A 17,143-nucleotide genomic window follows, 5' to 3' on the forward strand; every position below is an offset into this window, starting at 1 on the left:
GGCTGCGCCCCCCCCCCCCCCCCGGCCGTAGGCAAGCACGTCCCCCCCTTTTTTTTCCGTCCTTGACTACGCGCGTGTCATCGCACCAGATGAGAGCCGCTTCTGTCGCGAGCAGAAGAGACAAGCGACCGTACACGGCGGTGGCGGTGCAGCGGCGGTTCGTCGGTTTGGCGCGCTCACAGGTCTCGCCGTCTTGTCGGGGATCGGCACGGCTGACTGATCCACTTAGCCCCGAAGAAAGACGACCGAGAAATCCCTTTCATATCGCGAGCCAGGGAAACATCCGAGGAGCTCGGGGCACGGCGCTGTGCTGTGCGCGCACACAAGTGGCCGTGTGCAGCAGAGACGTCGCGGGAGGGGCGGCAGAGCCAGAGCTTTATCGCGCGCGCTCTGCAAAACACGACTCGCCGCGCTATATACAAGCCGGCGCTTACTCAGCGGGTGTACTTCCCTTTCCTCGTGTCCTTCTTCGGTGCTTCTGTGCGCCACGTGAACGATGCAAGAACCCGGTTTCTGCTTGCTTCATTTCCCATTTATATGTCGTGCTGTATTTTATGCTTCACTGGGCGGCAATAAAACCTTTCGCACGAGCGTGTCCGGGTGAGCTACGTACGACATTTTTTGCGAGTGTGTACCTCGTCGCCGACATATGTGCTCAATCGCAATCTACTCATCTGTTTGGTTTTCTCTCTTTTTTTTTTCTTACACGCGCGCGGCCTTCGCAGTTGTAGCTTCTGAGATTGAGAGCTCACTTAACTCTAATGGTCATATTCTTTACTCAGCTGAAATATCGTTGACATTCGCCAGTGGAGTACTTTCTGGCCTGCAGAAATGAGATTCCAACGTCTATAGAAACGCATATACAGCATCATATGAAAAAAAGTCGGGTCAACAAAACACAGCAATATGATAGCTGTATCTGTTTTCGTGTCGACATTGGAAAAGAGCCGAACATTTCTGGTCTAAATATCGTTCGGAGCTGTACTTCAAGAACAATATATAAGTATGCCGACGCACAGAAGACAGTTCTTTGACTACAGACCGACATGAAGCAATAGGGAAGCAACGTAAATTTTAATAGGGCAAACCGGAGACAATGTTTGCTGCTAAAGCTTTTTACGCGACACTGAAAATTTATTTGTTGAGCACGCCAGAAATCGGCAGATCCCATGCGTATGTAGCAATCAATGACAAGCTAACATTTTTTGCAATTATTAAAACATCCTCACTCCTTTTTCTCCTATTCTATGTAGCTTTAACAAAACTTGAAATTCGGCGAGATGGTTCATAGCTAATGGCAAATTTTGAGCGCAAAAACAAGATATTCACAAGAACGAGAGAGACAGGACGGGCGCTACTTTCATCTAACTTTATTTGCGGCTTCGCCAACAAATATATGCAGACAACACACATGCGCAGAAAATCAAATGCATTGTCACAAACACGTTTTCACTTCAGACAAAATTATCAAGATATTCAGCGTGTCAGTGACACATCGGTGAGCTTTGGAAGGCAGAAACTGAATATCTTGATAATTTTTTCTGGGGTGAAAATGTGTTTGTGACAATGCATTTGATTTTCTGCACATGTGTGTTCAATAAAGTTAGATTACGGTAGCGCTCGTCCTGTCTCTCTCGTTCTTGTGAATATCTTGTTTTGGCACTCAAAATTTCCCATGATATATGTAGGTCAACCCAGCGATCCAATTACTATATTTAGGAAACATACTACATACTACATATACCCAGAGGCATATACCCTATATCGCAGGCATTAAGTATCTTTCAATGTTGAGGAAATAATTCGTAATACATACACTACATGCCAGAAGTTGATGTTGCGGCAACATGTTGCAGAACGGACTTAGGCCCCACGTCCGAAAAGTTCTTTCACAGAATAGGTGCGTTTGTGTTGCCGTTTGTTTCGATAGTACCCGCCCGCCACCAGTGGCGTAGCCAGGGGCTGGCACACCGGGCCTGTGCCACCTTCACCGGGCCCGTGCCAACTTGAGAAGCAGTAATTAATCTGCAGCAAATATAAAGCGTGCGAACCCTGTCACCGTTCAGACACTGTGTATATCATGGAAACGACAACTGTTTTCCACAAGAACTTCGTTTATAGCCTCACATTCAGTCTCTCCCACGTTGGCATTGACGTCTGCATTCAGCTTACGAGCGCAATATGCCATGTTTTGTGAACATTCGAGCCACCATAAGCTAAAAAACTACAAACGCGCCTCACTCGGCTAAGTACGACAACGACAAACGCTGTAAACCGCTTTTATTGCCTAATTATTTTGGCCTCGTTTTCGGACTCGCCTTGGCTCCGCGCGTTATCGACAATTTGCAAGAAAAAAAATCCAATCTTTAGTTGTCAAATGTCGGAGAAAAATTTCAGACGAGCAAAACGTTTCAACGGTGAATATCGACTCGTGACAAGAAGGCTTAGAAATAACAGCTCGACAACGCGTCATCGAACGCGCTGCGGATTTTTCTCGAAACAGCCTCGCTGCATGACAAGCCAGTCAACGCTCGCTGCCACGACCAACCAGAAGAGCCGTAAAGCAAAACAAAACCAACCATCAAAATTCTATATATATACAAGATCAAATGCAGCGCACTACACAGGCATGCAAACAAAACTGAAGCCACCCTGCCATTCTTTCACAGCTCGCGAAGCCCGCGGTAACCGAACGACAAGCTTTATTTTTTTCACGTCCTCGGAGTATAGAGAAAGAAGCAGCAGCCGTGAGGAGCACCCGACGCAAACGGGCAAACTGTCTCACCCGATCAAACTAGGCTTCTCATTTTGAGGCTGGGGAAACGGCGGGCGACGAACGCAAAAAGCAGTATACGTAGAAGCCGCGGCCCATTTGATTTCGTGTCTGCGCGCGTCACGGCACTCCCGCCGCCATCGCGTCAAAGAGAGGCCATACACGCGTTCTCAGTGTGCGGAGTGGATGTTGTACGGTTTCGGTGAAGCCCGGGTGGCAAGCTGGTGGGTACATGGTTGAGAGCTACAACTTGACCGTAAGATGATGCCGTCTGTAGCAGAGGGCGCGAGGGTGAGTGAAGCTAAAGTCATTCATATTGCCTATACTCCGTTTCATACACAACGTGCAGCGCTGTGTAGGCTATAGCGTGACTTCACGCAGTAGCTGCGTTCGTACCAAGAAATAGCTCTGTGAACAGCAGTTATTACTTGAAATGTTCTTCATGTGGGCTGAGTAATAAATGAAAAGGTTTTGTGCAGCTTCCAGGTCAACAAACTCTGCTAAACGGCTGTTACTAACGCGTTATTTAAACAAACCAGATATGTTTTCTGGTTAACCTCCCTGCCTTTCCGCATTACATTTCTCTCTCTCTCTCTCTCTCTCTTTAAACAGCCAATGTGCGGTTCGTTGCGTTTTATTTTTCCTTGGGATGGTGGGGGGGAGGGGGGGGGGTCATTTGCAGCTTGTCGTGGCGCCTTATGCGCAGTTCTTTGATAACCTTTTGATAATCGAACTTTTTTGCGTCGCTTTCACAGCACTGCATGCTATGTACGAAACAGAGTATGCAGAGCGCCTGCCATTTGTCCATATAAGCAACAGAGAGCTGTGCTGCAGAACGCGTAATCTCGTATTTGAAGGGGAGCACAGATTAACTTTGAGATACAGTTCTATGGAACTCAAAACTTCAAGTGAACTCCCAAGAATCTCGTACCGTGTATATAATGAACGTACAGAATCCTCGTAAATTACTTCTTTTTATCAAGATGAGGCTATACAGAGCTTTACATAGCCGTGACGGATCGGATGTTTACGCAACGACGATGTTGAGCACACATCTGTAAATGCCGTGAGCTGCTATATAGAAGTATTACTATTTTAATGGCTTTCGAAATGTGATAGCTTTATGCAACGGATAATCTTGTGATCTTAACAATGTTTCTTTTCAGAGTGAATTCGCTTCAAGAAAACATGACGTTTATTCGCGCGAAAAACGCAGACACTTCGACGTGTCTGTGCCACAGTGACACGTTTTTAGTAAAGGCTTCAAGCTACCGAATCAGTTATTACATTGTGTCCAACGTGTAGTTTAGCGTACCAGATGCCCCTACAGGTTAACGGAAACAACTTCCAAGATAGTGCAATAATCTCAAAAGCTAAAGTTGTCTATTTATATTTTTAAAGCCGGCATGTCTATCTTACCTTTAGCATAGGAGTGTTTTAATAGTTTGTTTGAAATTAAATATTGGCAAAATTTAGGCTTTTAATGTCGAATGAAATGCCAAGTACTTCTAATAGCACAATTAAAGAAACAAAGTCGACAAGGGTACCAATATGGGCTTAATTGTTGGTACATCGTAAACTGACTTGTAGGATAGCGCCGGAACAAACGAGGACAAAAGAAGAAGCAACAGACGAACACAAGCGCTAACTTTCAACAACTTTAAAAATTAGCACTTGTGTTGGTCTGTTACATAATATTTTGTGCAAGTTTGTTTCGGCGCTATGCTACAAGCCAATTCCCAGCTAAAGAAAAACACTTTATAAAAAGTTGACCGGAAAAGACAAGAAACACAAAGAATAAACATTACTGATCAAGCAATTAAGTGTCAAGATACCGAAAAAAAAAAGAATCATCATATACCGAGAACAGAGATGGAATAACATTTGTTTGCGGCAACGTTTCAATGAAGCCGAGCCCCTTCCTCCCCCCCCCCCCTCTCTCGCCTCCGCCAGACACACACTTTCTTTCTCTCGGCCGATCAGAGCTAAACCACCCTGGTCCAACAAAAAAAGCATTCGAAGAATTTTTAGCACAACATAAACCGTTTTTAAAATAATGTGCATAACTAACAAAAGTCAGACATACACACGGTCACTATGCTGAGTGACGGTTGTCGTTCCCTCTCTTCGTTGTGTTTGCGCTTCTTCATAGTGAGTATTTTTCCGGCGGCGAAAGTACTCCTCACACCGAGAAAATGGAAAGCGTACTGTTGGACTGTTCCCACCTGGCTTCACTAGAAGCAGCCCAACAAATGGCTGCGATTATTATGCACATGGCGCTTCCCCAAAGCCCTTTGAACGTTTCTATCTATCTATCTATCTATCTATCTATCTATCTATCTATCTATCTATCTATCTATCTATCTATCTATCTATCTATCTATCTATCTATCTATCTATCTATCTATCTATCTATCTATCTATCTATCTATCTATCTATCTATCTATCTATCTATCTATCTATCTATCTATCTATCTATCTATCTATCTATCTATCTATCTATCTATCTATCTATCTATCTATCTATCTATCTATCTATCTATCTATCTATCTATCTATCTATCTATCTATCTATCTAACCGCCCACGTCTGGGTGCTCTCGTTATCGCCTCCTTAACTTGGTGTAGACCAAAACTGGCATGGGAGGGTAAGAGGATTTGACTAATATGACTGTCTGGTCATGACATGAATAACTTGAAAATTCTCTCGCGTACGTCGTCAAACCCTCTCCTTCAGACACATTTGGCACATAACTGTTTACCACAGGCCGCGGTTTACGGTTATGTGCTACAGGTGATTGACAGTTTATATTTACCTAGGAACGGCGAGAACAGATATTGGTAATTTAAATGCGAGAGCCTTAACAAAACCCGACATCGGCAGCGTTGGCCTGACCAAGGCAAAGACTAAAAATTAGGGTCCTAGCAGGAACCAAACCCATGCATCCTGCGCGGCTGACTAGCTATTCTGCAATAGAGCCACGCCAGGTCTAGAAACTGGTTTGGAAAAACACCCCATGCAGGCGTAATGTCGGTGCAGCGTCAATTGTGGTTGTGGCGCTGGCTATCTAATTTTATAACAAAGCAATAAACACTATATATGTACTTTTACGATTTCAGGTTAACGTGGGTGGTACCAGTGTTGGCTCCGCTTACACAGCAGTCTAATAAACATTACATTTGTATTCCTATGAACCAGCAAGCCGTATTCAAGCGTTGCTCGACCCTGGAGGAATATGCTAACGAAAGTTATGATATTCATATCATGGTACTTTAAAGTGCACTTTATTTCAATAATACTGACGTATGTGCTCTAACGTGATTGCAGACGTTACGTCAGACCTTAAGTTACCCTTTAAACGCCAGTGCTATCGACGTGCCTGGTATGCCCACGATGTGCTCACAATTATACTACACATACAAAAACCCGTCGATCCACCTCGTAACGCGTGGCCCAAAGCCAAAAAATGTAGCATAAACAACTACTCGCTGACTGCTTCGCATGAAAACGATTCCCACAAGGCGTGGGATCTGCCGAATTTTCCTTTCTTCGTTTTCATTTTTCTCTCTCTCACTCCCTTCTTGAAGCGCAGCCGAGCTTCGTGGCTCTTATAGTGTAATTTTGCTACTTGATCTTTATTTCGTTTTCTGTCACGCCTTCTTTTTAATGTTTGCAACCATGACAACAAAAGCAACAACGTTTATAACAGCAATATTATTCGAATAACCTTATGAAAAGAATTAACCAGGACGCATTATAAATTTCATCCTCTATCTAGAAAATTAGCCGATACAATCGGTTCACTATACGAGGCGACATCTCCGTTCCCCATTGTAAAGTTGAAAAATAGCACGACGATATTATATATTGAATTAATCATCCCCAAGGCGTTTTGTAGAGAGAGTATACGGAAGCGGATTACCACAGCCAAAACGGACGATCACAGCCACATTCTCAGAGCACAAACATCGAATATTGCTGCTGCTAGGTCTCCCTAACATTTAAGTCATTAGTGACAGCTTGTTTACCCTTCCAACCAGAAATGAGCGCCCCGTCAGAGCCCGCACCTATATACAAGTATACACACATCTGCCACACGGACGACGTGCGCTTCTGTGCCGTGCCTGACTCGTCGAAGTCTGCATGCACAGCAGACGCGGCTGAAACCGAGCAATGGCAGCTCGGCGTGTCGGAAGAGAAGGAAGTCGCGGAGATGACATTCGATTCCGACACACGTGTCGCCCACGCCGTCTTCTGCCGGATCCGTGCGCGGCGGGGTATTGTCGACGTCTCATCCGCCTTCTCTTTCTGACGTACCGGGATAAAGTGCGCCTCCTCTCACTGCACTGACGAGGGTGCAAAAAAAAAAAGAAAAAAAGAGACCACCCTGTTTCTCTGTCTTACTTCATACTTTTGTTTCTCAACACTGACACAGGCGCGCGCGCGCACGCAGAGACAAAAGTAAACGGACCAAAGTGGAGCCGGGCGTGTTGGAACCGGGAGAAGCTTTAAAGCGACGCTGCGAAGCCGAGCTGCACGCAACAAGGTTTTTAAAGAGAGTGAAAAAAACGGCGCGATCAGAATTAATGTCAAAACTTAGCACGCCTCAGCGCTGCAGCCCGACAGCCATGTATATCTTAATGAGGGTTTATACCCACCCGGCGTTGGTGAACATCATTGGCCTTAATAAAACAGCACTCTATAGAGAAAAAAAAAAGAAGTAAAGAAAGTGGAGAAAGCGGAGAAAGAAGAATCTCCATTTGTGACACTAACAGCTGTAGCTGAGCTGCCGCGTTCTCCAAACTCCGAAAGAATGAAAGAAACATCAATTACACCCGCGTATCTAACGCTGAGAAATGCTCGGCGAGCTTTTTTTTTTTTCGCTTTGCACTCAATACTGGGAAAGAAGAAAGAAGAAGAGGCAGAAAAAGAATGACACCTGGACGGAAAGTAAAATGATGATTTACCCCAGAAACCGCGCTGCTATCGCTGAAAAAAGAACACGAGAAGAAGGAGGCGAGGGTGGCAAAAGACACTGTCTTCTCCACGCGCGATTGGCACGTCGATCGCCGAGTCGTCGCCGCCGTCGCTAGAGTAGCATCACGCGCCATCTTTTGTATCGCTTCGGAGCTGTTCCGCGTTGTAGAGCAACTCATTTCACAGCAAAGTGTGTTTCCATCCAGAAACGCCTCGCCCCATCTACAACACCGCATCTTTTGTTTATTGTTTACATTATACTTAAGCGCCGCTCGAAAGAAGAAGGGGGATAGCAGCAAATTTAGTGCAACGAAGCGAGCAGAGGAACGAGAAAAGAAAAAAAAAGAACTATGCTGTGGTGGCGGAGGGGGGGGGGGGACGTAAAATGATGAAAGAAAGAAAGGAGAAAAGGAGTAGAAGGAACAGCCTCGATTCGAGAAAAAGCAAGTGCCGGAGAAGGAAGAAGCGCCCTCAGGATCGCGCGCAGCAGCCTAATGGCGTGCGAGAGAGACCCCCGTCCGCGAGTGTCAGTGGTGGCAGCGGCGATGCGTCGTCGTCGTCTTCCCGGACCGCCGCTGGTGGTGGCGGCGGTGCTGCTTTTGAAAAGAGTTCGACAGATGTCGCGCGACAGGATACGCTTGGCATAATGAGCCGAAGAGCGGCAAGCCGAGCAGCCCTCGGCCCGCCCAACCTCCGCTCACGACTTTCTTCGCCGGAGCCCGTCGTCGTTGTCGTCAAGCACGTGCTCCTCTTTCGGCGCGGTCGACTCGCTTTGAGCCGCAGGTCACTGCATCGCTGATGCGGTCGGGAGTCGAGTTAACCGCTGCTCGCTGCGGGGCTGGTAACATGAAAATAGTGTGGCGCACCCGGCGCGTCGCGGCGTTTTCCCAGTTCCCGTCGTCTTCCAAGCGACGTTGTTCGCGAACTAATGCGGTGGTGCCGACGGAGGCGGCGGCACACGCGCTGCCGCTAGCGCGCCAGCTGCAGCGCAACGCGCGTTTCACGCGAGCGGCGCCGCACGCGAAATGTTCGCTCCGATGTCGTGATTTATACGGCGAGGCGACGAGGCAGCGTCAACAACCACCACCACGGGCCACAAAAATGGAAGATACTTGCGGGGAAGCGACCCCTCGGGGAGCACACTTTTACGGAAAAGAAAGCGTGGAGAGCTGGCGATGACTTCCGACAGGGACTGCTTAGCATGAGGCACGCTTAGCATAAGATCGACAACGTTAGAGTGGGTGCTCAAAACTTCGTGGTCGTGGTTTATACAGCGCCGCGATCATCTCCTTATTGTAGCTCTCGCAGTCCGCGAGATCCTGGACCCCGCGCATTGCGCCTGAAGTCATGCCGCCACCGGCTGAGCGGTGTGCGCGGCACGTGATCGGCTGTTTCTGCTCAATTAGTACGCACAACGGTTGAGAGTAGAGTCAAATTGCACACAAGAATATGATACTCGAATAATGTGACTACTGAAGTGGACCTAGTATATGCAACTTTATATTTGGCAGTGACAAACCAAACCCGTAAGTTACACTGTAAAGAGTGCACAAAAAAAAAGCAGAAAAAAGGTTATTTTCAACTTTCTTACTACAGAAAGTTTGCTTCAACGGAGGAAATATATTTGTTTTTGAAGATGCATCTTTTTTTTCTATTTATCATGGACTCCTCCCCCCCCCCCTTTCCCCGGCCTTCTTCTTCTTTTTTTTTTTTTTTTTGCAGGGTTCGTCCTCACACGGTCTAGGTAAAAGAAATTACTACTGTGAGCGAAATGAGATCACCCCTTCTATTTACTTTCCTCAATCATTATTTGTGTAGAGCTTCCCAGCATATGTAAATATAAACAGATAGAGCTCGTATGCCTCAGCTATAATTTACATTAATTCCTGTAAAAAGATGGGTCTCCAGGTGACTCATGCCACTCAGAGAATGAATATAAATAATCGAAAGGCATATACGCAGATGTGTGAAGCAATTTCCAGAAATCTATGAGCAAAATGATTGGCGTGCATAAACTCCAAAGACAGGCACACGGCTGGCTTCCTGTGCTATAGGGAACCCAGGCTCAAGTTTGGGCGCGACGCTCGTGCGGCTGAGCTATGCGTTTTACTGGGCGCAGACCGCGAAGGCGGTTTGTCGCTGGATCTGCCAGCGGCGGCGGCAAAGACACGTGCGCGCATGCGCTCCTCATTCGGCCTGGAGCACTGCTAGTCAGCAATAGTTACATGGTGACCCACCACAGATGCAATCCGAGATCTCTGCGCGTGCGCGGAAGCAGGGGCGGCAGTGTTGTGGCCGTAGATGCCCCCAGTTGCGATAAGAGCAGTGGCGCAGCTCGACGTTGCTCTGAAAGCCTATAACGGCTCATGCAGGTGAAAAAGTTTTGACTGCCTCTCTCCTCCGCCCGTTTCGTTGGTATCTACGGACATTGTATTTCTGTGTAAACGGAATAAAGCCATTAAAGAGAGAGAGAAAAAAAAAAGAATAATCACAGCTCGCCTTAGGCACCCATAAATTCTGGCTAATCAGTTTATCATTTAGACAATCTCACCATGTTTCGATTCTTCCAAGGCTCCGTGCTGTGGTAATCCGTTCTTCGAGCTTGTATTTTTCTCTCTTTTTTTTTGGAATTCTATGACTATCATCGTGTACCAGACCTGAACGCACTTCGCTTTCTTTCTCGTATACAAGCGCCTAAGTTTGCATTACACGTAGATGTTAACGGTATTACACATGTATCAGGTAAAGTAAACAAGCCGATCTGTTGCTGAGCAGATTCCACGAAACTTTTCGTTTCTCTTCTTTTTAGGCTATGTTCGATATTGGGTTAGATGTTGGAACAGCCCCTAATAACTACCGATGCATGTGGAAACAATCTCGCATGATTCTCCTGCAAGAGAGTAGCGGTTATTACTCGGATACACAGTTCCGTAATGAAAACACACGGCGGATATCTCATTTCCAATAATTTGACACTCAAAAAAAAAAAAAAAGATGTTTCATGTTAGGCACCGCACACGCGAATTCATTTATTTCTTTAGTTAGGCACAGTCATTTGTTATTTGTTCTCGTTCACCATGTTTGCACTTGTTTAAGACAATGTGGGATGCTGTAGAGTATATATATCACACAGCTCCCTTTCAATAAGCGCAACCGACTACAGGTTTGGCATGCTATTCCCTTGTTCCATTACTGTCATATTTTCGTGGTACGCAAGGTGACTTAAAGCAATTGTCATTATGTGATCGCATTATAGGCGAACGCCACACACTTTGCATGCACCCATATGATGAAAAATTTGTGCCGATCCCGACGGCCGTGCAATTTAACACGGGATCTCAAAGCAGTATATACATATATAGCTATCACGAGGGAAGAATGCGTGAAACTAGCACTTGACAGCATTTGTTACATTTGCTCTCAATTGGACGTGTTTTTTATATACAGAGATACAATTTACTTTTTAAAACAGTTATGTGAAATCAAGGAAGCTGCACAACCAGATTGTGCAGTCTGGGCCGCCCTATACCGCGACAACACAGCAGTGTTTAATAACATTATGGAAAAAAAAAAAACGCCAGTTTTAGAAAGTGCAGCCACATTTATCCTGTTCTCCATCTGAGCATTCCATCTACAAACTTCACAGTCTCAGCGTGGCGTTGTAAATACGATGAGTTATGAAGAACCTGCTATGACTCTAGTACCTTAAATTCTGACTTATTAAACAAAACATGTGACTGACAAAGCAAAGCACTTCGCAGAAGTCTTCAGAATAAGCCGAATACCAATTTTTTTTTCGTGTAAGAGCCCTCTAATTTAAAGTCTTCTATTTTCCATGAACTGCCTCGTATGCTTTACCTTAAGATATGTGTTCAAGTTTCACTCAAGGGCTAATGAGTAGCCGGCGCCATAATTGTGCGCCAACATCTCCTTATATATCATATCAATAAAAAAAATTTAAAGTCATTCTGAAGAAGACCAAGTTCAGTCGATTAATTTTTATGGAAACCACATTGAGCTGGCTGTGAATATAAGATTATGAATGACTACGAATTTATATACTAGGTGTCGTTCCTTGCCTTCCTACTTTTCGCAGCTTGTGCGGGTGGTGGAGCGAAAGGGGTGAAGTGGCCCTTTACTCCTCCCCTCCGGCTCCTCCAAGTAAGTACACCCACGTAAGCTGTGTAAGCTCAAATTTTCTTTGAAAAAATGTGGGCGATTATAAGGTTCATCTACCCCGCATTGTTTCCTTCCGTATAGGTCGACTGTTAACGATTGGTCGAAATTTTCTGGGTCATGCTCACAGCACCTGCTCGTAACACGACGCAACAAATGACGCGTAAGTGATCCACCACGTAATGACCACTTACGCCCGACTATGAAAAAAAAAAGAAGAAGAAACTATTTCCAGTACGGCATATTGTTGGTCATTGGTTCTTCGCTATTCGTCAAAATTTTTCGGTGTGCCATAAAATCGCCTCCTTGTTACGCGAAGTCACAACTCTGCGAAAACTCTGCAAAATAGCCGGACAGTTTCTCATTCTGAACGTAATTCGAAAAGGCTGCCGCCAATCACATTGGCAGCGGCTACTTATAGTAGCTGGCGAGATGGATTCATAAGCGTATAACAGATACTTTCAGTTATAGTATAACGATGTTGAGCTGTTTTTGCGCGTATATAACTCTCTGTGAACTCATCCTTGTTAAGAGAGAAGTGGAGCGAGAAATAAACATGATTAGGAACGAAGCAATCTTTTGCAGGTGGGCAGTCTTCTTAGTCCAGAAAACCGTGGACGCTGATCATCTCCCTGGTGAGGTAGACCAAGTAACGGGGTAAACTTGAAAGCTGGGCTTCTCAATGTCCTCGATTACACTGCCTTACTTATAAGCCGCCACGATCGCTGCAGGCTACCATATGATAAGCAAGGTGAAGCAGGTTAATCGGAGACCTCTTTTAGCTGTCCCGGCTCGACACAACTAAAATACTGCACACTCATCAACTCACAGCAGCGGGGATATGGAGCAGCGGCGATGCTGTTCGTTTTCAAAGAAAGAAACTAAATTTCCTGAAAGAGAAACAGCGTTCGATCGGGCTATAAAACCTTTACTGGTTCTTGCCCGTATATGCGTCGCCGAAATTTCAGGCAAGGCAGAACAAAATTAAATAATGACAGATTGCTCTAATGTTATAGAGCCCCTGCTGAGTGGTGGCCTTTACTGCAACGCTCGAACGCAAGGCGCGAAAGCGTCGCATAGGCAGCCCGCACCGCGGAGAGCCTACAGTGCGTTGTCATGAAATACGAAGGACAGTCGTCACAGCAGAATCGTAGGACAAATTTTATTATATAATTACGTGATTGCTGCGTTCAAGTAAAACTTTGCCTCAATTGTTAGTTTCCCAGTCTGCAGCCGACAATGACCGCTGTCGAAAGTGGGGGGGGGGGGGCTCCACCCCCCTAACTTTTCTCAGCGGCGGGGGGAGGGGGTCTCGCGCCCCGCTTGCATCCCCCCCCCCGACAGATACGCCTATGAGCATTGCGATACTACACACAAAACAAAATTCCAAACTGAAAGCAAAACCGGAGTTTCTGATCCAAAACTTGAGAGCATTGACGTCGAGGTACACCATCTTTTCCTGTCAACGTGTCGAAGGACAAAAATATTATTTTTGAAACCATGAATAACAATGTGTGATATAGTTTCTGAAAGATAAAGAAATTGTCTGTCAGATGATTGCAAAATCTCAAAATCGAATTTTTAGACCAAACGAAGTCTCACCCCACCTTAAATGAACTCCGCACAAGCCTTGTATAATTAGCTTTGGTTAGAAATTTTCACTATTCGAGCACCGCCTACAGAAAACAAAACAAACCAAACTGTGAATATTCCCCTGGTACTTTGTTTCCTGTCAGTCAGGGTTATTCGAACTTCTTTTCGCGTCCCAGAGTAGAGATCCGCAGCAAATTAGGTCAAGGTGAAAGATGTCACACGGCAGCGTCAGAACTTATCGTAATTCCAGGCGAGTTGCGCTTCATGGCATCAGTAGACAATGCACAAAAAATGGGTTATTTCGAGCAATTCGCAAGCTGTGCTCTCGCACCACTACAAAGCAGAGAGACAAACAATATCTGAACATGGTTTCTCTTGTAAGGGACGCTGAAAAAACGACCGAAAGCAAGCCCAATGAATCATACTATAGCATTTCAATGGATGCCATGGCACTGCAATGTTTATAGTAATACTGCAGCGGACGCAGCTGCGAATCAGGCGCACAATAACGTCGAAACAGCTGTGTACCCAATTTGCCTAGTTTTCAGGCTAATATGACCATATTGCACCCGTTAGGTAACGTTTTCACTTTACAAACGGCTATACGAAGAAGACGCACGTCTTGTTTTTATTTTACTTAGAAACATCATAACTTAAACTCACACATGTTTTATGGGGGACTCGGAAGAAAGCTATATGCAGAGGAAAAGACACTGTCGCAAGCTTTAGGCCACTGCACTTTTTTGCCTGATAAAACGCGGGAGTCTAAAGCTTCGCCCTCTTCTCCATTTGCAACCAGGAAGCCTTCTTCGGCGGATCGAAAACATGCCTTTGTAACGTTGGTCAAAAGCTCACGAATGTAAGGCAAAAAGAAGGGCGCCGCGAACAACGGACAAGGAGGCTACACACAGCTGGATTTTCTCACACATATTTTTCTCTCCGCATCAACACTGTACACGGCAACGACAATGCCTGCGCGGTGTAGAAAAAGATTATAAAACCTATTGGAGCGCGCGCGAGGTCATTGTGCGGAGGCAGAGAAAAGGCGCGGTAAATCCGCGATCATATAATGACGCCTCGCATGCGCCGTGCCGCCGTGAATTACGGCGCTCGGGCACGTATTCATCGGCGTGCGAGCTCCCAGGCGCCAGCAGGCGATCGCGTGTCCGATACGGGGATTACGCCCTGTCCGTTCTCGAGAAATTGTTTATCTCGGCGTGTCAGCGTCCCTCCTTGCTGCCGCGGTGGCGTTCGCACATTAACTAGCATTTACCCCACCTGCCCAAATGGTCGCCCCGTGCGACGGGGCCACCGACGCGCGTGAAAACGTCGCCCTCCGAGCCGCGCAATGAAAAGGAAGGGAACGACGGCGAAGCGGCGCGGGGAGAAGAAATTTACGGCGTCATTAGGGGTGATAATCGCTTCGAATGGAAATGTCGCCTCCCTTTGTGAGCGCCCCGGGTCTATACAGCACGCGTCCGAGGGTCGAAACGGCGGCCCGAGGTCTGCACGGCCCGTCGTGAGAGCTCTTCTCTCTGCGGCGCGATATATGTGACCGGCCAATGCGAGGAAGGTGCACCGATTCGCACATTTCAGCGACAACTCCGGCCGCAGCGAGGAAGCTTTGTTTCTTGCAGTAGCGGCACGGATTTTGGTTTGTTTCCTGACGGAAGTATAAAGGTCGATGAACGAAACAAGGAACTAAGTCATGGGCATTCGCCAGACAGTTCGCTGCGGCCTATAGAGTAGTTCAATGCTCTTGCTCTGCTACGAACACCTTACACCGTTCGTGCAATGCAGAGCTCGCTCTCTCTTTCATTCAGCTTCGATGCTACCACCTCTGCAAGGGAAGGAATGTTCTGAACATAACCTCGAATCCACCACATGAGTGTCCTGCTCTAATATCGCGTACGCTGAAACCAGTGCCGTGGACAGGTAGTATGTAGTCGCTCTCCACTCTTGGTGACACCATGAGTGTGTGAACTCCAGTAATATCTATCAAATACCAGTTTCATTTGTCGTTTCCTTCCATCAAATGAAAGGCCAAGCCCTCAAGAGCCTAGAAAATGTACTGCCAAGCGTGAGTGCACGCCGAAAAAGTAATTACAGCATGTTTTAAAAGCTAGTTTAGGTTCCAACTGTACCTTGACGTCACAACATGGTATGAGCATTTCGTCACGTGCTCTCGCGAGATACCGTGACGTTTCCACAGCCGCTCCGCACCGTGGCTCCGTTGGTGACGCACAAGCGGCCATTTTGAATGTTTTAGTGACGCGCAGGCGGCCATTTTGGAAGTTTTGATACCTGACCTCATCACAACTAGCCAGGCTCCTGTGTGAAGTCACCAGAATTAGTACTGTAGCCTGACGTCAAGCTAGCGTCGATGTCGGCAGGTGCACCATGGGAAAATTGACTTTAATATCGAAATAGAACATCAGCATTTGCCGAGCTTCGCACTTGATCAGAGCCGTCTCTGTATACAGGATATTTGCAAGGCACAGTAAACTCCCTTTCGAAAAATAGTGTCAGTACCGCTTTGAGCTCACTTCCTCCTTTCCCTGTGACCTCAAGAATACCAGCTAAGCATATCGTTCACGGGCGAGTTCGTTTTCTCCTACCTGCATAGCATCAATTTACGCTAGCTCCACTGAACCGGCAACCCGCATGACATGGCCGAACAGGAAAGTTTTAGTCTCAGGAGCTTTACTTGGAAAAAAAAAATTCGTCATTAATCTCCCTCGTGGCTGTGATGTGCGGCAGCCCATGGGATTCTCAAAAGTTCACGTCAGCAGCATAGCTCAAAAATAGTATAGCTTCTTTCTCACGACTCGCAACCATGCATCGCCACAGGAAAAACCGTTAACAAGATGCATTTTAGTTTTAAGGCGGACATCTTTGTCTTTCATAATCTTTGAGAGTTCATCCATCGCTCTATTTTCCTAGAACAATTCTTCGATTAATTTCTTTTGTAGAGCCGCCATTTTTGCCAGTTCTCGAACCTAAAATATAAAAAAGTATGTTCCAGTATAACACTTACTATGTCATTTTTTATCTGGACTGCTTACCCAAAGGTCGCGCGACCGAATCCCGGCCTCGGCGGACGCATTTTCCACGGAAGAAAAACGCTAGAGGACCGCGTGCTTAGCTTTAGGTGCACGCTAAGGAGCCCCAGGTGGTCTAAATTTCCGAAGCGCTGCTCTACTGCCTCTCACGATCATGTAGTGGTGCTGGGACGTAGAACCCCGACAGTTATTATTTTTTATCTGGAATCATCTGTTATTCACTTAATTGCAAAGCTTTAGTTTTACTTGTGTTTAGAACAATACCACCTTTCTCGCTTCCATTCTTTAATCTGCACAATGAGGGTTTTTAGGTCCATTATGCTTTCTGCTGCAAGAGTTGCATCGTCTGCATACTGCGAGTTGGTTTCCTTTGTTCTTCAAACTTGGAGGAATGAAGCGTAGAGTATTCTGTGCATGAGGTAAACAATTACCGCGAAGAAGCTTTATTTGAATCCTTTTTGAACCTTAAGCCAATCTGTGTTACCAACGTTTGGCTTGATAAGCGCTTCTTGTCTGGTGAATATAGTGTTCAATTATGAGAGCACCCAGGGATTTGCGTTT

The 17,143-nt window shown here is 46.1% G+C and overlaps 1 protein-coding gene across 1 annotated transcript in view; it reads right to left on the bottom strand.

Moving 5' to 3' along the window:
- LOC119401521 (uncharacterized) overlaps nucleotides 1-16,725 on the bottom strand; it is a 112,915-nt gene extending 96,190 nt beyond the window's left edge. Inside the window, exon 1 of the mRNA XM_049412122.1 lies at nucleotides 16,586-16,725. Coding sequence (XP_049268079.1) covers nucleotides 16,586-16,626 — 41 coding nt within the window. The 5' untranslated portion in view covers nucleotides 16,627-16,725. The remainder of the gene's footprint in view (nucleotides 1-16,585) is intronic.
- Nucleotides 16,726-17,143: the final 418 nt, after the last annotated feature.

Source organism: Rhipicephalus sanguineus, chromosome 1 (assembly GCF_013339695.2).
Source record: "Rhipicephalus sanguineus isolate Rsan-2018 chromosome 1, BIME_Rsan_1.4, whole genome shotgun sequence".
Taxonomy (NCBI): domain Eukaryota; kingdom Metazoa; phylum Arthropoda; class Arachnida; order Ixodida; family Ixodidae; genus Rhipicephalus; species Rhipicephalus sanguineus.